The sequence below is a fragment of the Haliotis rubra genome, unplaced genomic scaffold, assembly GCF_003918875.1.
Source record: "Haliotis rubra isolate DU_JTF1 unplaced genomic scaffold, ASM391887v1 Scf37, whole genome shotgun sequence".
NCBI classification, from domain to species: domain Eukaryota; kingdom Metazoa; phylum Mollusca; class Gastropoda; order Lepetellida; family Haliotidae; genus Haliotis; species Haliotis rubra.
Window position 1 is genome coordinate 3,414,438 of NW_025767046.1, and position 23,074 is coordinate 3,437,511.

A 23,074-nucleotide genomic window follows, 5' to 3' on the forward strand; every position below is an offset into this window, starting at 1 on the left:
TGGCGAATTCGTAACAAAACGTTACACCACAACGCAGCTGTTCCCATGCACGATATATGCACATGCTTTTCAGCAATTTGATGCATGATTCTCGTGCAATTCATCTGCATAAAGTTTGCAGTATGTTCCTCTAAGTTAGTGGAGAAATCAATCTTCGATGTAACCATATATATACGCATAACATATAGTGAGTGTTGTAAGTGAGTCTAAACTTTTGAAGAGAAGTATATATTGTTTCCAAGGGGCGACAATAACTTACTATCTTCAATTACCAAACATCCCACCAGTTCTGACCGATGTACATTTTGATATTGAGGGCCAGTGAAGTATGATGTCGGCTAGCAATAGTTTTACTTAACTAGCCCTCCTGGCCAGTGACTTTTCAAAATTAATTCAGACACTGCATCTGAGTGGCAAAAGATAGTATGCTGAGTTTGCTTTAGAAGTCTTGTAAGTAAGTAAGTCTTTAGAAAGTATTGCCCTAACGTCTGTCTGTTTCAAAGTCATAGCGTCAGTATATATAAACAATTGAAATGTGTTGTGAAGGAAGTACTACTACATGATGTTTCCTGTAATATTTGACAGTAAGTATGAAATGGTTTTACTTACAATTTACAAGTGTCACGAACATCCCATGACCAGGGATTGGGTTAGAAAACTTTGAAAATGGGCCATTTTCAGGATTATTAGCTATTTTCTGAATTTAGAATGGGCCACTGCCCTTGTATCAATAGTAAACTTCAAAATTTTAATCATTAAATGGGCCATATTTTATTCTAATGTGCAAAATGGCCCATGGCCCCTGCCGTTCCTAATCCCAGCATGACATTAATAGTTTTACGTGTATGCTTCTAAAAAGCAGTAAACGCAGCTTGATTACTAACAGACAGTCTCAGGGACCCTAAAATCAGAGCACAGGACCATCCAACTAATACTTTAAACCAACAATTGTTTGTTACATGGTTCTGAGCTCAAGAAGAAACCCAAGAAACCAACTAAAGACTAAGACAGAAAACACAATGAATGAAATTAAAGCAAGAAAGCAGAAAAAGCAAAGAATTACCTGAGACAGACGAGAACATAGAGAAATTAAGAGAGGGCAGCAACAGAAGTGCTTGAAATCAATAAATCTGCAGTACTTTTCAACGCAAAGGAAGTTTGGTATCAGATACGTCTGTTCACAATAAACAAAGATGGCTGATTGAAGCGACTGTTGCTATGCAACCACCTTCACCAGACTTGAGTTACATTGAAAACTAGAACGGGAGATCATTTCCGACGCTTCCTGCTCATCTAACCTTTTGAGTGACGAGCAAATATAAGTTTCTGTGCAGACGTTCAAAATATTTCAGTTAACTATCACTTTGAGGTACAGCAAATTGAAAATGATAGATTCCACCCTGTAACAACGGAAGAATTTTAATATCCACTTTACATGGATTTTTATGTGAGTGTACTGTAAAGGCTTTCTTTACCACCAGTAAAAACAGAAGCGGTATTGTTCAGACGGCACCTAATTGAATGTCTAACACTCCTTATGATACCATATCTATTGGACAGAATGGCAAAGGACTAAATGTCCTAGTGTCTCAGTTAATTAAAAGGTATAGCTAAATCTCTTCAAATAGCAATATATATAAACTGATATGATAGAAAGTGTACAGCAGAGGTATCGTATTCTAAAATGGAACTGTTTACTGAATCCCTGTTTCAGTAATTAGGGGTTTTAAGAAATTTTACTCTTCTGCAAACACGTTTGTGCTGATGTGCTCCTTACTACCTAGTTAGGGATTTTCAGACCTTTTCTTTCCACCCTTTACACAGACTAAGTTTGATTCTGTTTATACTGGAGTATTTGTTTCGATCATATCTGTAATTTAGTGTAAAACTTATTGAAAATATACTTTCACGAGTCTTTGCACACACAGAGAGAAGATTGTCAACCGATATGTCCTTTGCTTTCCATTTGGGGATGTTTTAATTTTGGTTGGAAGTGGTGTGTTCGATCATATCCATAAAACTTTTGGGAGATATTTGTTCACGACTCTTTGCACAAAGAAAGAAGACATTGCCAGGTTGACGTTGACGTTGATGTGGTCCAGTCCTTACTACCTAGACAAGGATTTTCAGAATTTTCTTTTTACCGCTTACACAGAACCAAGTTATACCCTGTTTATAGAGGCGTGTTTGTTCGGAACATACATGCTCCTTACTACCTAGTTAGGGATTTTCAGACCTTTTCTTTTCACCCTTTACACAGAAGAAGTTTTATTTTGTTGATACTGGAGTATTTGTTTCGATCATATCTGTAAAGCTTGTTGAAAATATTCTTTCACGAATCTTTGCACACATAAAGACCAAACTGTCAACGATATGTCCTTTGCTAGCTATTAAGGACTTTTTTAACTTTTCTTTTCGCCCTGACCCGTGAAGATCCGGGGTAGAATAGGTCTTCAGCAACCCATGCTTGCCACAAAAGGCGACTATGCTTGCCATAAGAGGCGACTAACGGGATCGGGTGGTCAGGCTCGCTGACTTGGTTGACACATGTCATTGGTTCCCAATTGCGCAGATCGATGCTCATGCTATTAATCACTGGATTGTCTTGTCCAGACTCGATTATTTACAGACCGCCGCCATATAGCTGGAATATTGCTGAGTGCGGCGTAAAACTTAACTCACTCACTGAGTCTTTTCGCCCTTAGAACAAGCAATAAGTTTGACTACGTTTGTAGTGGTATGTTTGTTAGGACCCGAAAATTATCAAGAAATATTCTTTCACGAATCTCAGCACACACAATGACCAGACTGTCAACTGATGTGTCTTTTGTTACCTGTTCGACGATTTTTAGCCTTTTTCTGTTCAACCTTTACACAGAAACAAGTATGACACTGTTTGTAGAGGCTTATTGTTTGGACCATATCTCTAGAACTATTAAGAAATATTCTTTCACGAATCTTATCACTGATGTGCCTTTTGTTACATATTTGGGGATTTTTCGAATTGTTCATTTTACCGTTTACACGGAGCCAAGTTTGATTCTTGTTTACAGTGGTGTGTTTGTTCGGACCCTATCTCTAAAATTATCAAGAAATATTCTGTCACGAATCTATGCACACTCAAAGGCCATGTTATCACTGATGTGCCTTTTGTTACCTATTCGAGTATTTCTAGAAAATGTCTTTTAACCGTTTACACAGAACCAAGTTTGACTGTGTTTATAGTGGTGTGTTTGTTGGGACCATTTCTGTAAAACAATTAATATTCTTTCACGAATCTTTGCACACACTGACCAGACTGTCAACTGATGTGATTATGTTGCCTAATCGAGGATTTTTAGATTATTCTTTTCAACTTTTACACAGAAACAGGTATGACCCTGTTTGTAGAGGCTTATTTGTTCGCACCATAACCTATTAAGATATATTCTTTCACGGCTCTTTGCATACTCAAAGACCAAGTTGTCAACTGATGTGCCTTTTGTCACCTATTCAGGAATGTTTAGAATTTTTCATTTTACTGTTTACACAGAACCAAGTTTGATTCTATTTATAGTGGGCCAGTGGTGTGTTTGTTCGGACCGTATCTGTGAAACTATTAAGAAATATTCTTTCACGAATTTTGCACACACAATAACCAGACTGTTAACTGATGTGCCATTTTGTTACCTGGACATAGATTTTCAGAATCTTTTAACCTTTACACAGAGAAAAGTATACCACTGTTTGAAGAGGCTTATTTGCTCGGATCATATCACTTGTAGGAAATATTCTTTTGCCAGATTTTGCACACTCAAAGACTATTCGGGGATTTTTAGAAAAATTTTTTTACCGTTTACACAGATCAAAACTTGGCTCTGTTTGTTGTGGTGTGTTTGTTCGAACTATTTCTCCAAAACTTCGTGTTGCAGTATTTTGCGTATTTCTGGAGCTTAGATATGTCCTTTTTCTCGTACCAGGTTAAAAAACATCACTGAAATATAACACCGAGTTTATTATATCGAGATTTCAAAACATGAATGAATGGTGATGTATTGATGTCAAGAAATGGAGAGATTTACGATGAATCTAGTCAGATTATATTTTTTCGGCGACACTGCTTACACTTGCTAAAACGAGGCGTGTTGCATCACACAGACATTGTAAATACTCGGATGGTGGTAAAAACATTGATTTGAATGCTAAGTCAAGTAGTCAAAGGACTTGCTTATTAAAACGGGGGTTTCCAAGACAGACCAAGGGACTATAAAGCAAATTTTGTAACTAATATTCTATAGTTGCAAATATGAGTTGCATAGGTCCGGTGAGGCTAAAAGAAAAAAGCTTCGGAGAAAAAGATTAGAGAAGGAACACACAGTGAAATTAAGGCAAAGAAAGCAAAAAAAGCAAACAAATACCTGAGACAGACGAGAACATAGGGAAAGCAAGAGAAGAGCAGCAACAAAAAGGCTTGAAATCAAGAAATCTGCTGTACTTTTCAAGGCAAAGCGGTGTATCAGATATGTCTGTTCAAACTGAACAAAGATGGCTGATTGAAATCACTGTTGCTAAGCGACCACCTTAAAAGATTCGGGTTACATTGAAAACTAAAACGGGAAATCTTTTCCGAAGTTTCCAGCGTAAACAATGTTAGTCATATTGCCAATCTTGTCTTGGGTCTCGACAGGCAGGTTGATAGTTTCTTTTCAGGATATTAAAATGTATTTAGGGAAGCCTTCACTTTCAGGAAAATAACTGCTGTAACAAAATTGTTAGATGGTCCTTTGATCCGACCTGCCCTAATAGCATAATCATCTTATTGCAGTGACTGACTGAATGAAACATAGTCAGCAGTTAATCTGGATCAAGTTTCCAGATTTCTGAGATTTATATGTTACTTTTTCCATCTGTGAGGAATTTCCTTTCCAAATATGTTTCATAACATGTTCATGGAATTTTTGGGCGTAGGGATCTGTAGTTTCCAAGATGTGGCCAAGACATTCTCAAGGAAAAGTCCATCTTTGATATTACACATCAATCAACCAACAGTGACATGACAAGTTCAGTGTGGGAAATTCCAATCAGTTAGTGAATGAGTTACGTTTTACACTGCTTTTAGTAATATTCAGTGGACTGTCTGGCTCAGACACCATTATTTACAGACTGCCGCCACATAGAATCTAGCTGGAATGTTGCTGAGTGCATGTGAAACTGAACTCACTCTCTCACTTTAGCAATATTCCAGCAATATCACGCGGGGGATACAGCAACTGAGCTTCACACTTTGTACCCAAGTGGGGAATTGAACCTGGTCCTCAGCGCCAAGAGCAAACGCTTTAAGCACTAGGCTACCCCAGCCCAAATTTCCAATGTAGGTAGAACAGGTATATCATGTAGCATGAGAAAAATGTCATAATTGCTTCCTACATTCAGTATAGATATGTATTATCTGTTGCATTATGAATTGAAAATATTTTAGAAAAAAGCTTTCTTTTCAAGCTTGTTGGGACATTACAGGTGCCCGCCTCTTTGGGCAGATTACCAACATATGACCATTTGATCCCATATGGTAGATGAAGTTGCCTAATCTATACTAAATTCCTATGGTCAGCTTATACCTTTTGAAGAAATATTAAAATAAAATATGATTGTAGCTATATTGTGTAATTTCTCTTTTAACACCCCCAGAACTTCTATAGCTCTAATGGGACAAACTATTTCCAAATCAGTCTTATCCTTGAAACAAGTCAATATGAAATACAAACCATAGAAATATAGCGAGTACAAGAACATCACGAGATAGAGGTAACTTAAAATGAGATAATATCAATGAAGAACCGCTCTAGAAAATACAGATAGAAGAAGACGTGATTGTAAGAGTTTGGTTTCCAGTAGATCTAACCTCTCAAATAGATAAATGATACTGTAGGATCAAAATGTGGACGTTACATTGACTGAAGCAGTAAACCACAAACAGAATACAAACGAAAATATAACGAAAGAAAGAGATGGACAGCAAGTAACTGAAATACATCTCGGCAGTACGTTGTAGCCCTTATGAGAAAACAGTTCTTTTTGCGTTATGATTGGTTTCCGAAAATGAAATGTTTTCCCATGCCTCTGGTTCATGGGTCAATTTCAAAATGCAGTAGGCCTAACTGTGTACACGAGGATAGTTCTTTCAGTAGAACATGCTGAATAATATAGTCACACTTCCTCACCAAAGATAGAAATTTAACATGGATATTCTTCCCAATAGTAATTTAACGAAAACACTAGACGAAATAAGGTAAGGAATCATTGTGTATGGTTGAACAGAGGTATCTGCAAACATTGCTGTCGCTCCGCCGTTCTGAGAGAAAACACTGTGACATATTGTCTTGAACACTGAACGACCATTCGGGTATGATTCCTCCAACATACCCTGTCCTGAAAGAAATCCGACCCTGACATTAAATGACTGAAGCCTAAGGATGTCAGGAGTATGATTTTATAAATTGTTTCCCTCAAGACGTGATATCGTTAGATATTAGGGGCCCAGTATTAGGCTAATTTCCCATAGGTAAAACAAAAAAAACCTATATTTTGTGCCATTTTGGATAGGGATAAGCACGATAACTATTCTTAGTAAGAGTTTCTACGTTTTTCAAACGCCTGATAAACAGGTTTTTTGGCATGATCCCATCAATAAGGAAACTTACCTTAGCTTGGTCTTTATCCTCCCTAAAAATGGCGTCGAATGAATGTGCTGAGTCAGGGTGAAGGTCATCAAAGTAAGATAACTCCAAGCGAAAATGCACACTCCGACGCAGTGATTAATATTACGCCGGTATAAGGTTGTCTGCATGGAACTCTGTATAGGGGAGAGGTCACCATTTAACCATTCATTTTGGAAACGATATGTTGGACTAGTGCATCCCAATATAGAAGAACAGATTCGTTCTGTTTATGATAATGAGCCCGTGAAGTGAGTGAGTGAGTATGGTTTTACGCCGCTTTTAGCAATATTCCAGCAATATCATGGCGGGGGACACGGGAAATGGGCTTCACACATAGTAGCGAGCCCGTGAAGATCTGGTCTGCAGTTCGGAGGCGGTAGTCTGTTAACAATCGAGTATAGACCCGACAGTGACCGATATCATGGGCACCAGTCGACAGAGTTGGAATACATGGACATACATTAACCAAATCACCGAGCCTGACTGCAGCTCCCGTAAGTCGCCTCCTAAGACAAGCGTTGGTTGCTGGAAATCAATTCAGATCTTCACGGGTCAAGAAACTTAAGCGATAAGGTTACATCTTCTGCTTAATGATTGTACATGTTATTTGCGACCTGTCCGTTGTTGTAGCAACTTCAACTCGATTCTTTTCTTGTCTTGATAGTAATCGCTGTAAAGAGGTTTTGAGCACTAAGATCTGCTTTTCATGAGATTTCAGTGCTTCGTCAAAACCCTACTCATATAAAACCTACCAGCTGAAATTCTTCCATTCTATTCTTCATCAACTTTCTTCATGTTTAATGGGGTTCTACTTCTGGTCGATTTTTTCTTGGAATAATTTCTTCCTTCAAGAGTTCCACATGGAAAACACTCAAAGTTGGCATTTGAGATCATACGAGGTGTATGTTTTTTGGGGGTGTATGTACAAAAATGACGGCGTTTAGCGGCCATAATGTATTTTTGGGTTTTGCGATTTAACAGCCTCACGCTAAATGCAAGGAAACACGCTAGCTTTTATCAACGATCCTTTGGTCGACGTTGGGGCCAAACATCTTGTCTAGTGGGTCTTCTGTTGTGGGTATATGTTTTTCAAGACGCTTTTAGCAATATTCAAGCAATATCACGGCGGGGAACACCACGGATTGTACTCATGTGGGGACTCGAACCCGGGTCTCTGGCGTAACGATCGAACGCTTTAACCACTAGGCTACCCCACCGCCCCGAGCGGAATGTGAACCATGTCCACCTACTGGCAGGCCCTCATTTATGAGAGGGGCGATGTGGTAGCCTAGTGGTTAAAGCGTTCGCTCGTCACATCGAAGACCCGGGTTCGATTCCCCACATGGGTACAGTGTGTGAAGCCCATTTCTGGTGTCCCCCGCCGTGATATTGCTAGAATATTGCTAAAATCGGCGTAAAATACAATTCACTCACTATTATTGCCATAGATATAAGAGCTGACATTTTAATAAGGGCTCACGGGAAACATAGGCCAGTGTGTTTTATTCGAGGTTTATTTACAGGTACCTATTCTACCTACCACAAATGCCACATTTTGGAGGCAGATGCGGCACAGACACCTTGGTTTTGCATGTTTCCTTGGAATGAGAGATGGTAGACGACAGACGTCATCATCTCACATCCTGTCAGGGGAATATTCCATGTAATCTGGCAAGCTTCTTCATTTTTCAAAAAAGCATTTCATCGATCGCTAATTGCTGCACTTGCGTAATCTCGACTGATTTAACGGAAATCATATAACCAAAATTACACAAGACTAATCATGCATTTCTTGCCGTAGCACTGGATGAAACAGTCGGTCTTTTGACAGTCAGCGTTGAAATCCCACAAGGTTGACACACATTCTTGGATTCAGAGCACAGTGTATACAAGAGTAGATATGCAGAAGCAATTTCAATTCATGATTTTGAAGTGTATTTGTCTTGTTGTCTGTTCAATATCTGTGCACCGAGTTTCTTTCTATCGTGGGATCTTTTGAAACTAAAACATATCATAACATTCAATACAATTTGTTTTACGCCACCTTTAGCAATATTCCGGTAATATCACGATGGAACTGGGCTTCACACATTGTACCCATGTGAGGAATCGAACACGGGTCTTTGGCGTGACGAGCGAACGCTAAATAGCCAGTAGGCTGCAACGATTCGCCCAGACCTCGATTCGATTCGATTTTCGATATTGGACCCTCGATCCGATCATTTTCGATTCGATTCTTCATACAAGTGAAAACATCAGATTTCATTATAATCGCAGTCGGCTTTTTCAGCGTGAACTCCATCGTCACATTGGCGATGTCTACTAACAAACAATTCTCATTGAATAATTAGCCCGGTGTCAACCAATCATGTTTCGCCTTATTCCAGTGCTCGAAAGAGTCAACATTACGTTCTGGAAATAATTTAAATAGGTATTCAAATATCGAATCGAAATAGATAAATAGAAAAATGGCTATCGAAAATCGAAATCAAGGTATGTGATTCGATTTTCGATGAATCGAACCGAATCGTTGCCGCCATATTAGTCACTTGTGTACCCCACCGCCCCATATGAACTTGTAACAGGAAAGAACGGCAATCAAATTATATTGGAGCCAACATGGGCGGGAACATTCAAGATCCGGGTATAGTCGTTTCCGGTATATACCTGTTATATACGTAACAGGAGTGGGGGAAGGTGTTTTACGCCGCTTTTAGCAATATCACAAAAATGGGCCCATGTGTGGGACCGAAACTGGTCCCCCACATGGGAACTTCAAGATTCGGGTATTCGTTTCCGGTAGAGAAGACCATTGCGAACAAGCACCGTATATCGGACGTCTCATAAAGGCAGGACAGTAACGAAGGTCTAAAGCCTAAGGATGGAGTTTAAACAACAAACAACCGCAAAGGCAAGAAGTCACTTCCAAAGCGCAAATATTGCAAATACACCACTGTCAACAACAAAACTAAGGGGCGTTGGGATAGCCTAGTGGTTAAACGTTCGCTCGTCACGCCGAGAACCCGGGTTCGATTCCCCACATAGGTACAATGTGAAACCCATTTCTGGTGTTCACCGGCGTGATATTGTGGCGGTCGGGACTCAAACTTCTAATAAACCTTTCAGGCTTGGGTTTAGGAAGAGTCAAAGACTTCTATTCAATGAATAAATAGCTTTTTATTCATAGGTATAAATTTACTTCAGCACAATGCTCTATTTTAATAGACCCGTGAAGATCCGGGGTAGAATAGTGATTTTCAATAACCCATGCTTGTCGTAAGAGGCGACTAACGGGATCGTGTGTCAGGCTCGCGGACTTGGTTGACACATGCCATCGGTTCCCAATTGCGTAGATCGATGCTCATGGTGTTGATCACTGGATTGTCTGGTCCAGACTCGATTATTTACAGACCGCCGCCATATAGCTGGAATATTGCTGAGTGCGGCGTAAAACTAAACTCACTCTCTTTTAATAAGTAGATCCCTCTCAATGTGCATGGACCAGTGTTAGGCAAGGTGAGGTGAGGTGAGATTGGGTTTAACGTCGTGCTTGAGAATATTTCGCTCATATGACGACGTGCATGCGTGTGTATGTGTGTATGTCATGTATTACTTTATCATGGGTTCCTACATTGTCGGTACATTGTCATTGAATTTGATTCTCTCTTTGCTGAGTTGTCAGTTAATTGTAGCTGAAGTGTGAAGACGTTTTGCTCTCCCATTAATCCATTAAATGTTGAAAATGTATTTCTCATAATATTTTCATTAGAAAATGAACCTCAAACAAATTTCAAGGCAATCAGAAGTTTTGACCTTGCCTAAAACTGCTGACATTGTGTCAAATAAATTTCAGAAAAGAGGAGGGTTCTGGGTAACTGCTGATCAGACTTATCAAAATGTTTCATATCAGTCGGAGAAATCATCAATATTAATATCATGTGCAAGGTTTCATGGTAATACTTTTTGTACTTTCTGATTAACAAGATATTGCATTTATTTCCTTCAGAAACTTCCATTTCATTTCCTTCAAATACTCAAGAGCTGTTTTCTCTTTGACATCATATGTGCACGTGGTACCTTGTATCATCATTGCCCCATTGATCCTTCAAATACGTATTACCAGCATGGAAAGGTTTATGACAATACATGTACATTGTATCTAACGAACTTTTTCTGGCCACAGAGTGTAAATTACAGAGAATAATAACATTATTCCTGGTTAATGGATCCAATCAAAGCTACACGTGAAGGCGTTTAAACGTTAGCAGTCCATCTCATCCCGCCGGGTACCCATTCACTGCTGGGTGAACAGGGGCAATTTTGTACAAAGTCACTTGCCCATGGTGAGACCACGTGTTACATGTGCTTGGTTGTGGGGCAGGACTGAAGTAATAGGTTTTTAATATGCTGTTAGTAACACTGTGCGGACAGTTGCAGGTTTTCGCGGCCAAAACAACATAGAATATATATACTATAAAACAAATATAATATAATAAAACAAACAGAGCTCGACAGTCCTCCATACCATCCAGTATTCGTGTTATTAATGCAACGAATACTTTTGAATAGTCATCTTGCATGCGATAACTACTAACTCAGCCGCTTTACCTATGTGGTTAATGGTATGGAATCATAAGCATTCATTTTGTGCATGTAATTATTGTGTATATTTTGTGGATTTTGTATATATTCATTTTGATGTTTTTGATACAAAAAGAATTTCTTCCGGGATAATAAAGTTATATCTTATCTTCTCTTACTAGCATGTCCGAAATGTCTTCGATAAAATTTAAGTCCCTACTCACTGTGAAATATTGAAATCTGTTTAAGTCAACGTAACATTAATATATTAGCTATCCAGACAGTATTATTCCAACAACCTTGAAGCAGATCTGGGTGCCGTTCCACCAACCGATCTCATCTAAGATCAATCTTAGCAAGTTACGCCAATTATACAGTTTTTCTATTCCTTTGTATCCCAGAATATGTACATCAGTGTTATACATTCATTTAATAAAACTAAGTCTAAAATAGACTAATGAAGCTAGAAATTAACCCCCAAAAAGTAAGCTAGTATGAAATGATAATGTCGTTTCCACGCATTTATTTCGACCTTTCTCTGTCGCACACCATGACATCGAAAGTAAAGGGCATATTTCAATGATCTCACAGAATATCGGCCACGAGTTACCCCCGAGTATAGTAAAACTCCTCACAGTGGAACGAAACCGGCAATGTCCGGAGCTACAATATCAATGACTGTAGAGTAACTTCCCTTGTCCTTCGAGTATGACAAACGTAAACACGACGAACTATCATCTACGATTCCTGCCATACGGAAATTTATTTCGACTGGGATATGTGTAGCTTTAAAGACACTCGTACCGGGTCATACAAATACTACATGCATATCACCTAGACTTGATTTCGTAGGTTTTACGATCGTGGGACAACTTCTGAAGTGTTGACTGACAGAAAAAAATGAACGGACAATGGCGACTTACATGGAGTAGCTCGTAACTTACCTTACTGTAAGTAGGTTGTTATTGTTGATATCGTTATTACCTACTTTGTTTTGTACGGGCGGAAGTCTTACCAATGTTTCATTTGTAGTTACAGCAAATATAATATCCCCCTTGGGTATGATCACAGCAAGCTTAGGGACCGTTCATAATGTAAGGTGTGATGGTGTGTGATGAAGATTTTTATGGAGATGTACAATGTGAATGCGCCCCCCCCCCACACACACACACACACACAATTATGTACAAAGTAAATGACCCTCCTGCATGTCATGTACAATATCAACCCCACCCCCACCCCCGAATAAAATGGGTGAAACAAACAAATACACACACACACACACACACACACACCTCTCTTAAAATCATCATATCCGCCCCAGCCATATTTTATGAACGGTCCCTTAACCTTTCCTTTTCTGAGTCGAGGAACCGAAAACACACAAAACTTACAACTTACAACTAATCATAATGACACCAGGTTGAAACTATCTGTGGTCACATTTTGATCTGATTCACTTGTCTAAAATATAGATATTATCAATGTGTTTTGTTTTTGCAATGTGTTCCCTTTAAAATTTCCAAATTGTAACAGGAAAGAAATTATGGGTGAACATGGTGAAATGAACAACAAGTCTGCCAGCTTGCAGAGTGATAATCACTAATAGTCCTAAGAACTAGGACTGTGTATTGGCAAATAAATTGTATTGTAATCTATTGTGATACATGCATTTGTATTGCGATATATTAGGAGCTTAGACATGTTAGAATGGTTGACAAATGAACGACATGCAGTGTACATGCAGATCCTATTTTCCACATCCTAAGACCATAAAACATAATGATATAGGTAGGATAACGTCAATCTAGAAATCAGGTTTGATAGTTTAGGATTTTTTCTATTTTATACAATTTATAGTATGTAAAGTATAGAATTTGGTCAAATAATTTATGAATGTAAACGTCAGAGCTCACTAAAAAAAAATGTGTAGACCATACAGATGATGACAAAACTTGTCATAATATTTTACCTAACATACTGTTTTTCAGAAAAAATATTGCAATATGTATTGTTTAAGAAGCAACTTGTTGCATACCCAGCAGTCCTAATAGGAACACACTAAAATGTTGAAAATTCTACCAACCTTTTGGATGCTTTAAAGATTAGTGAAACTGAATTTAAACAACGGAACATCCTCGATTCGAGCTATATGGTGGTTTGTAACTAATCGGGTCTGGACCAGACAAGCCAGTGATCAACAGCATGAGCATTGATTTACGCAGTTGGGATACGATGACATGTGTCCACAAAGTCAGACATAACATTCAAAAATGAAGATTTGAACAAAGTTATGAAGTGATCTGAAACCCTTTGAGTTTATGGACATGCTTAAAAGATCATAGTAATTAATTTCCAATAATATTAGTTTCAGTTCAACATGGAGAAAGGGATCCCAGTGCCAGACAGATTGTCTCAAGACTTTCATAAAGAGTTACTGGATAATGTTGATGAGTTCTATCACTTATACTCCATTCTCCACATCGCAGGCAACAAGACTGATATACTTGAATACATTGCCAAAGAAGGCCCTGGGATGGTCTATAGATTCAACAGGCTGTGTTACTACAAGGAGTCCCATTTCATTGAGGATATTCCAGACTATCCCCTCAGCTGGGCTGCAGCAGGAGGTGATGTGGACATCGTAAAGGCATTGATCAAAGCTGGGTTCAACCCTCATATCACAAATAAGGAAGAAAACACACAAAAGGATTTCCGGATACCACTTGTGCGAGCAGTAGAAAAAGGTCACCTACCTATCGTGAGATTGCTTGTTGAAGAACATGGTTGTGATGTTAACGTCAGTGATGGCTACTTCAAACGGACTGCCCTGCATAGAGCTGCTCAGAATGGTGATTTTACGATGGTTAAATACCTGGTTGAACATGAAGCAGACGTGAATGCTGTGGACAGCGTCAATGGAGTGCCCTTGTATCACACGCTTGATGATCACAAAATGGTGAAGTATCTTATTGCCAATGGTGCCAAAGTTAAAACTTGGGGTCGGCATAACTTGCCTCTGCTATCCTATGCTGCAGATTGCTGTGATGATTTGGATGTCTTTCGGACACTTATAGAAGCAGGGGCGCACGTTAATCATGGTGGGCCACCCACGACACCTTTCAATAGCGCTGCCGAGCGTGGAAGGCTCGCTTTGATGAAGCTGTTGTATGAATATGGTGCTGATGCAGACCTACAGGACATGTATGGAATAACTGCACTGCATGTTGTTGGTAAACATACTGACACTGTCTGTGCACGGTACCTTATCATGGACTTAAATGTTTCTCTAGACAAAACGGATGGGTTTGATCGTACCCCTTTTTCAGTTGGAGTGAAATGTGAGCACCCTCAGTTTCTTCATCTCTTGATGGATGCAGGCTACAGACCCACTGGCAAGGATAATGACTACATCCATCATAAGAGTCTAACCACAACAGATTTGTTGCTGCAGGCTGCATTGCATCGTGCACAGGCCATGACAACTAGTCCGTGTTCACTTCAGGACAGATGTTGTTTCAAGATTCGAAGGATGGCAGGTAGGGATGTTCAATCCAAAGTGGAACAGTTGAATCTTCCGGTTGTCATGAAGGACATGATCAAACTGAACCATTTGAAAACTGATTTGATTGATGAAATTTGATTTTTAGTTTGTCTTGATGATAAACTGGTCCCATGTTGCCGTTTACTTGATTGAACATGTTGAAAGGGATTGTGTAAAACAACAGCATTGTTGGTTATGTTGGATGTTGGGCTTGCACGAATAAATTTCTTCCCATCTCGTTAAATCAGCTCTCAGTTCTTCCTACTACTGGAAGGAGGTGGGGTGGCCTAGTGGTTAAAGTGTTCACTGAAGACCCAGGTTTGATTCCCCACATGGGTACAATGTGTGAAGCCCATGTCTGGTGTCCCGCCGTGATATTACTGGAATATTGCTAAAAGTGGCGTAAAACTAAACTCGCTCACTCACTCCTACCACTATACAAGAATGACCTTTCATCCAACCAATCAGGGCTTTGTTTACCAGTCTGGGATAGTGACTGCCAGAATTTATTTTCTAATAGTACAGCCGTGAAAAGGTTTACTCAGGAGTATTCTGAACAATAATTATTCCATCAAAATCATCATGCATCATATTGCCTGCAAGGACCCTTAAAACAAATATAAATAATTAAGGGTCCCAATGACCCCCATGTTTGTGAGTCGAGATAAAACCCTGCATAAACATTATAGGTAGAGGGTTAACTGTCTTAGACAAGCATTACAATCATGCGTCCAGAGGGATGCACAATATTATTCACTGTACCCACAACGCATCTATGACTTTGATGTTTGGTGGTTTCTTTCAGAGCAGTCACGTGCATCATTTCATCCATCAGTCCAACTGATCAATGATAGATTCCACGCTCTAAAGAAATTATCAAAACGTACAGTTCTCTACACTGTTACTTCACAGGACCCTTGTATTGTCTGCAAGAACCCTAACAATTAATAATTGACGGTCCCCGGGACCCCCATGTTTTTGAGTTAAGGTAAACCCTGCCAGGGTTTCAAATTTTATGATTAGAATTGATTACTCTGTAACATGTATAACTCACAAATCTCACAGCCACATTGTAAATAAGAACAGCTATGAATGCTCTCTGTTCCACTCTTTTTGTATGCTTACTCAAATAGCCGAGGCAGATGAGTTGTCAGAATGAAATTATTAAACAATAGCAATACATAATTATGATGATGGATGTAGTTTTCTTGTTGTCATGGTGACAGTTGCATTTCTTAAAAATTGATATGTGATATTGATTGGTTTATGTATTTCTGTGCAGTGACTTTTAACTAGTTCAGAAGATTTCTGGAATTTGATTCCCAATGTGATGTTTTTCACCCAGCCTGACTGCAGAGCACACTCTCATTCATTTTACAATGTCATATAATCTATTTAGCATTTTGATGTATTTATTTTGTGTTAATGTTTATATATATATTTTCATGTTATATCAGTCGATATGCACCGCTTCAGTCATGTTTTAGAAGAGAGTTTGTAATGCAGAATTGCTAGACAGCTTGTGGACATGGTGGAGAAGCAGTTACCAAGGTAACTGGTGCCATAGTATATGTAATCAATATGCCTATTGAGGTATCCAATATTAAGTACAAAATATTGTAAGAAACCCAGATTAGTTTGATTTGTTCATTTGTTCTTGGAATATCTGAATCTTTGAAATTGCAAGTTTGATTGTTATAAAATGATTAGGACCCAGGGACAATAACAATATTCTCGTTCTGGATATTGATAATAGGATGGAGCAAACGAAACGAAAATGTCTGTTTTGGTTTTTGTTACCATGGTTAGTCCTTAAATATAGTTTTAGTTGATTTATGGGACTGACTGACACTAGTGACAGAAACCCTTAACATTAGAACATGTTGAAATTTATAAAATCAACTTTTTCTTTCCTGGAATGAGGGGGCTTAACAAAGGAGACTTTTGACACTATTTTGGCCAAACCTTTACAAATAGCTTAGAATAACACAAGATTTTATCTCTGATTTCATCATCGTAGAAACATAATTTCAACCACCTATAATTTTTAAGAATTTTTGGCAATGGAAATATTAAAGGCCATGGTCCAGGTTAAATTGTCAGTGAGTCGGTTTTCTGCTATACATTTGATTAACATGATAAGGAAAATTCCTCACATTAACGTCACAACCATCTTGATTTTTAATGTTTGTTAGATACATTTCTTTTGTAACAGTGGGAACAGATATGATGTAAATATAAAGAAGTAATTATTACAATGAGATAAATACACAATGTTGTGGATGTCTGGTACCATTACTAAATACCCTTCTTGGGGTAGGGTGATGGGCTTGTTGCCATGGGATACCTTGTTAACTGGGGGTGAGAGTAAACACCTACACTGAGTGAGCGTTGAGCTGTGTTCTTAATGTTCGAACATCAAATAAATGTTTCAGAATTACAAAGTATGTAGGACTTTGTCAGCATACAGAGCAGACAGGCCACACTTGTGCTACCAGGAGTGGGATAAATGAAATGTCTTTTAATGTTATTTCTCTCTAAAGAATTGACCTGTTGAATGAACATTTCACAGAAACCTTAAGCAAATTTTGTTTTCATCATCATGATTGTTGTATTTGTACTTGTGGCCTTGGAGGTCCAACTGCCAGAACTGAAAGGGTTTTGTCTGATGCATCCCTGAAAGTTTTGGTACAACTATTATGCAAGTAAATATTGTTAGAAAACAAATATACAGATTTTCACAATAATATTAATGATTTGTTTTTATGTCACCCATCCATATGGGTGCCCATTTTTGTAGGACATATTGATAACACTTCAAGTAAAGTTAGTTTTCTTTGAGACTATTTTCAGTGCTGTTAACAAGGAAATGTTTTGTTTATGTTTATGATTTACCCAAATATTACTATGGTTGCTATATTCTAGATTATTTGTTATTTGACTGCACAGTGACTGTGATAATACAATCAGAAATGTTTTTTCCCCCAGTGTGTTAATAAACTAACCTACAGGAAGATCTGTTTTGTGAGATTATTTTCTGTAGGCAAGTGTATGTTGTTTTGTGTAATGGTATAGTCCGTTTGGCTCAAAAGCAGACCGATGAATTGCAATCTAACTCGAAAACTAATAAACACAACATACTCAATGAAACGCTGATCATAATCATACTCAATGAAACGCTGATCATAATCAAAACCTCATACCAACTCTGTGAGGTTTTTGCAGAATTTTTGTCCTAAAAATAATAAAGTTGTTTAACAAACTATCATTAAAATATTGACACAGTTCACTGTTTGTTACGAGGGAGGAGTGCAGAGAAAGGGACAGCCAGGTGTTCGACAAGCACGTTCACAGACAAAGTTATTTATTCATTAACCTGCGCTGTGCCGTCTCCATCCGTTCTCGAACACCTGGCTGTCCCTTTCTCTGCACTCCTCCCTCGTAACAAATAGTGAACTGTGTCAATATTTTAATGATAGATTGTTAAACAACTTTATTATTTTTAGGACAAAAATTCTGCAAAAACCTCACAGAGTTGGTATGATGTTTTGATTATGATCAGCGTTTCATTGAGTATTTTATGTTTATTAGTTTTCGAGTTAGATTGCAATTCATCGGTCCGCTTTTGAGCCAAACAGACTATAGAATGTGCTAGTGGTTGAAGTCATGAAGAACAACTCAGTAGATGGCATCAGAAGTGGCATAAACTACCTGAATCTAATTTATTTGGAATATTTGATAAGGTAGTTGTACTGGAACCCAATACCGTTTGATATCTAACTTTTAAAAGGAATTTTGAAATGTCAATAAAAAATATACACCTTGAACATGCTGAAAAGTTCTCATGTCCTTGAAATGAACTGAATGCCAGATAAATTTCCTTGGCCTGTCATAGGCGGATCCAGGCGGTGGGTGAGCACCTCCCCTTTTGTCCAGAAGGCTTATTACATGTCATTGAAACTCTTGCAAAAAAGCTGTGAAGATGAATTGTGCATCCCCTCTTTCTCAAAAAGCTGTATCCAGCCCTGCCTGTCATCACTGACCTATGTTCACGAGTTGGACCAAAGATGAAAAAGTCAATGACTGACTTCACTTCAGGACTTCTTCAACAACCACATGAAACAGAAATGTCTGTATCATAACCAACATAGTTCTTTGGGTACTGAACCCAAGTCACTCCTTCACATAATCAAAAGGCTCACATGACGAGTGACAATCCAGTGATCAACAGCATGATCACTGATCCATGGAAATGTGACACGATGGGATACAGTTGACCCAAGTCAGCGAGCCTGACCACCCAATCCCGTTAGTTGCCTTTTACGATAAGCATGGGTTACTGACGACCAATTCTAACCCGGATCTTCACGGGACCTGCTGGAGATTAAGTCCATTTCCTAGGTGATATTGTTGCAATATAATTGAATCCTTATGCTTTGTAGACCATTTTCAAGTGACTGGTGGCTATGAGATCACTGATATCCTCTATAATGTCTATTCATGCTGATCATGAGAAGAATTAATGGTTAAGTGAATTCCAAAGCAAAATGATTAAGTGGGTTTAGTTTTACGCCGCTTTTAGCAATATCATGGCGGGGCACACCAGAAATGGGCTCCACACATTGTACCCATGTGGAGAATCGAACCCAGGTCTTTGGCATGACATATGCTATATTCTAAGATACTTTGCTAAAAGATCAAAGGCGATCAAAGTACACTTTTTGCATGATGTCCATCTGTATTGACGTCACTACGCCATTCTCATCTGCCCCCTCGTTATCAAACATACCCTTGGTAACCGACGTCATGATGCATGTCAGTTGTCATCGCCTCGTACAGTCTCCTACAGTAATACCAATTTCTTGGTTTGCAGTTGCTTCACTCGGCTAACATCACTGGAACTTAGTTAAGCACCCCTGACATATCTCACGATTGAATGAGCCCGATCTTAACCCTTTGGAGCATATCTGGGACATGATTGGTCGTCGTGTGCAACAAAGGGATCCTCCTGTACAGAACCTGGCCCAATTGGAAGCTGCTTTACACGAGGAATGGCGTAGACTGCCCCTTCAGAGGATCAGGAGGCTGACAGGGGTATGAGGAGGAGAGTGCTGGCTGTCATACAGTCACATGGAGGTTACACTCGGTATTGACCTTGAATCGTGTAAGACACGCAAAATGACATTTTGAATGTTCACATTCACCAATAAATTCAACATTAAACATTCCAGGGCCATACTTGTACAGACATGGTTTTGTATGAAAATCAGTGTTTTTTAAAATGAGCAATTATCATCATAAAATCAACATGGATTCCAATCATTTTGTCGTTTTTTATGAGTCAAAGGATCATACGGGTCAGAAAAACTAATGTTTTTCCATCGTGGTCACCACGAGAAGTTTTATGTACGTGTTGAAAACCTATCATTGCAAAAATACAGGGGTGCTTAATTAAGTTCTTTGTGTATAAACTTCATGCCATGAACAGTAACATTTAATCACTGTCCGTGTAGTCAGTCACTGTTCCAAGCCAGTTCCTCATCATTCCGTTTTTCTTCTGAAGTCTGCACAGCAAAATATCAACATGTTCAGGGTGAAAGTTGGTAAAAATATGAGGAGGCAGTTTGCAGTTTCAGGTAGCACCAGAACAAGTTATAAATGTTTAAATCAGGCCCTGACGGCTGTTCCTGCATTTGCTGGCATCAACTCTCAACTGGTGGTAAATACAGACTGACCATAAGAAGTGAAACGAGGAAATAATATTTATGTTGTTTTTCTTCTGGATTGATAACACAGACCCTTGAAACAAATACATTTTATTGTTACATGCCTGAGAGCAATAAATAATTTTCATAATTTACAAAAACAGAAGTATAATTGTTTTCTCCTTTGGAAAATGAAACTAATTTCTAAGTGGGTTGTCCAGTTGAACATGGTACAATTTGTCGTAGAGTCACAGTTGATATAGGTCCCAAATTCCTGGCTGGGATTCATTTCAGGGCAACCACGAGTGATAAATAAGTGGATAATATTCTTTTCAAAATTAACTCTGTTAATACTGTACTGTTGTTTATAGGTCAGTAAGAAGTACTATCCCTGAGATCATTGAAAACACACACACACCTGTCTGCCTGCATGCCCGGCTTCTAGAGGTTCTTGCTGGCAGATAGTTTCTGTTCGAATGGCATGACTGTTGATTTCACATGGTTCTTATCATGCTAGTAGTATACTACTCCCATTTTCATAGGGATGATCAGATATGTCATTCAGTTTAACTAATCTTGGCATTTTGTGAAATTCAATTTTTGTATCAGTGATTAAAATAACCATATAAAATATCGAGTGGTATGTTATACAGTCTGCCAGAAGTTTCTTTTGTAATAAGCAGTAGGGTAATCCTAGCACCAGTAGTATTTGGCCAGGTTATTATAAAACTTTGTGAAATGTTACCCTCTGAAAATCATCGAGATAAACAGGAACTCGTATACAAGCATCATACCAGCAAGCATATCTACACACCTCTACTTTCAATCCACTCCACAGGCTCGACCATTCTTACTTCACTGCCCGTATCATCCTTCACCTTGATCATCATGACCTTGGCCCCCACTCCTACTTCTTTTTCTCTGCAGGGCTTTCCTTTGTTCTCGCATTTCCTTTCTCTGTGCTTTCTTCTTATTCCTCTTCTCGTTGATCTCCTGAGCTTTCTTCTTTTTCTTCTTCTTCTTTTGAGCCTTACTTGTACAATTATCATTATTTTGTTTCCTTTGTTTATGCTCCTTGGGAGTTTCACCCTCTCTTGCATCACTGTTATCTCCTCTGATGACCTTTCTGTCATGTGAGTCCTTACTATCTTTGTCCTTGTCCTTAGAAGACAAACTATCCTTCCTGACCATGTCATCCTCAGAAGCTTCTCTATCCTTCCTGGGCATGTCATCCTCAGAAGCCTCTCTAGCCTTCCTGGGCATGTCTTTGTCTTTTTTTGAAGACTCACTTTCCTTCCAATGTGATGTCCTGACATCACTACATTTCCCAGAATTCCTACTCCTATCCCTTTTACGTTTTCTGGATCTTTCACAATCAATACTGTCCCTTCTGATATCATGCCTTGTCTCACCTGTATCCCTGGCAGGCCTTTCATAGAGAACTTTATTACTTCTGCACACATTATCCATATGTTTTGTCCTGCTTCTGCTCTCACTAGATCCACCTCTACTGCCCCTGTCCACACTACCTATCCTGTCACCACTTTTCCGTCTCTGCCTCTTTCCACTGTCCATGTGTTTCCTGGACCTTCTGCTCTCGGCATCCATCTCCCCTGAGTCAGTATCACTAACCTTCTTGTTGTCCCGATAGTGTCTCTGGGCTGACTTCTTAAATGGTTTTATATGAATCATCGGACACTCTGTATGACCTGCTTTGCCCTCCTCCACTCGTCCATCTCCTTCCTCTGCTCCACCACCAACAGTTGCCATCTTGGTTTCCTGCCCAGATTTATCATTTTCTGCTTCATCTCTGGACACTTTCTTGCTTTCATTATCTGACCTATCGCTACCTTTATCAGCTATTGTATTTTCAGAGTCCATTTTCTCACATGAAGCATGTTCTGTGTGTGGAATGTCGGAGATCTGGGTTTCAACAACAGTTGGAAACAAATCTTCACTCTCTCCCTTCTCAGCCTCACCACCTTCTTTCTCAGCTTTCCCACTTTCTCCTTTTGTGTTCATAACCAAATGGTCATCTTTCTTACTTTCGTGATGTTCACTTTTTTCCTTCCTCATCTTCTTACCTGTCTCAAGTTCGTCTCCATCAATATCATGTTCACCTCCATGAAGAGGCTTCTCTGTCACTGTGTCATCTTGGAGCATCTCCATGTCCCTGTCTTCTCTTCTCTGGTTGTCCCCTATCTGTTCCTCACTCCCTGTCCTTGTCTCACCATGTTTGCTATGTCTGACACTAGTGGACAGTCTTTTTCCATCTTCAGTGTCATAACTCTTCTGTTGCTGGCCACCAAGCTCCCCACTCCCATTGCCTTCAGATATCACCTTCGAGTGCATGCACCCACCATCTGTATCAGTGTCAATACTCATCCTTTCTTTGCTATGCCTGTCAGTGTCACCTTGTCTCTCTCCTCTTCCTGACACTGCTCCATAGTCCTCGTTATCCCTTGAATACAAAGCTCAGCTGTCTTGTTCTTTCTGACCATTCCTTTCAAATCCTCACTTTTGCTTGAAATACTGCTGTCATTATG

General features: G+C 39.1%; 2 protein-coding genes across 2 annotated transcripts; one reads left to right on the plus strand and one right to left on the minus strand.

Moving 5' to 3' along the window:
* Positions 1 to 11,766: 11,766 nt before the first annotated feature.
* Positions 11,767 to 17,837, plus strand: LOC124285878 (receptor-interacting serine/threonine-protein kinase 4-like). The gene is made up of 2 exons (XM_046722157.1): positions 11,767 to 12,229; positions 13,648 to 17,837. The coding sequence occupies exon 2, from the start codon at positions 13,660 to 13,662 to the stop codon at positions 14,920 to 14,922; it is 1,263 nt and encodes a 420-aa protein (XP_046578113.1). The 5' UTR covers positions 11,767 to 12,229; positions 13,648 to 13,659; the 3' UTR covers positions 14,923 to 17,837.
* Positions 17,838 to 20,623: 2,786 nt separating this feature from the next.
* Positions 20,624 to 23,057, minus strand: LOC124285834 (nuclear speckle splicing regulatory protein 1-like). The gene is made up of 2 exons (XM_046722104.1): positions 21,780 to 23,057; positions 20,624 to 21,743 (listed from the first exon to the last, which is right to left on the minus strand). Exons 1-2 carry the CDS (start codon positions 22,911 to 22,913, stop codon positions 21,396 to 21,398), a joined length of 1,482 nt encoding a protein of 493 aa, XP_046578060.1. The 5' UTR covers positions 22,914 to 23,057; the 3' UTR covers positions 20,624 to 21,395.
* Between the last annotated feature and the right edge of the window lie 17 nt (positions 23,058 to 23,074).

What these genes read in the sequence shown, in the direction of transcription:
- LOC124285878 (XM_046722157.1), top strand. Translation starts at nt 13,660, where the DNA reads ATGGAGAAAGGGATCCCAGTGCCAGACAGATTGTCTCAAGACTTTCAT.
- LOC124285834 (XM_046722104.1), bottom strand. Translation starts at nt 22,913, where the DNA reads ATGAGTATTGACACTGATACAGATGGTGGGTGCATGCACTCGAAGGTG. An exon ending in ACAAAGACATGCCCAGGAAG is followed by an intron (nt 21,744 to 21,779) that starts GCTAGAGAGGCT and finishes ATGCCCAGGAAG; the next exon opens with GATAGAGAAGCTTCTGAGGA.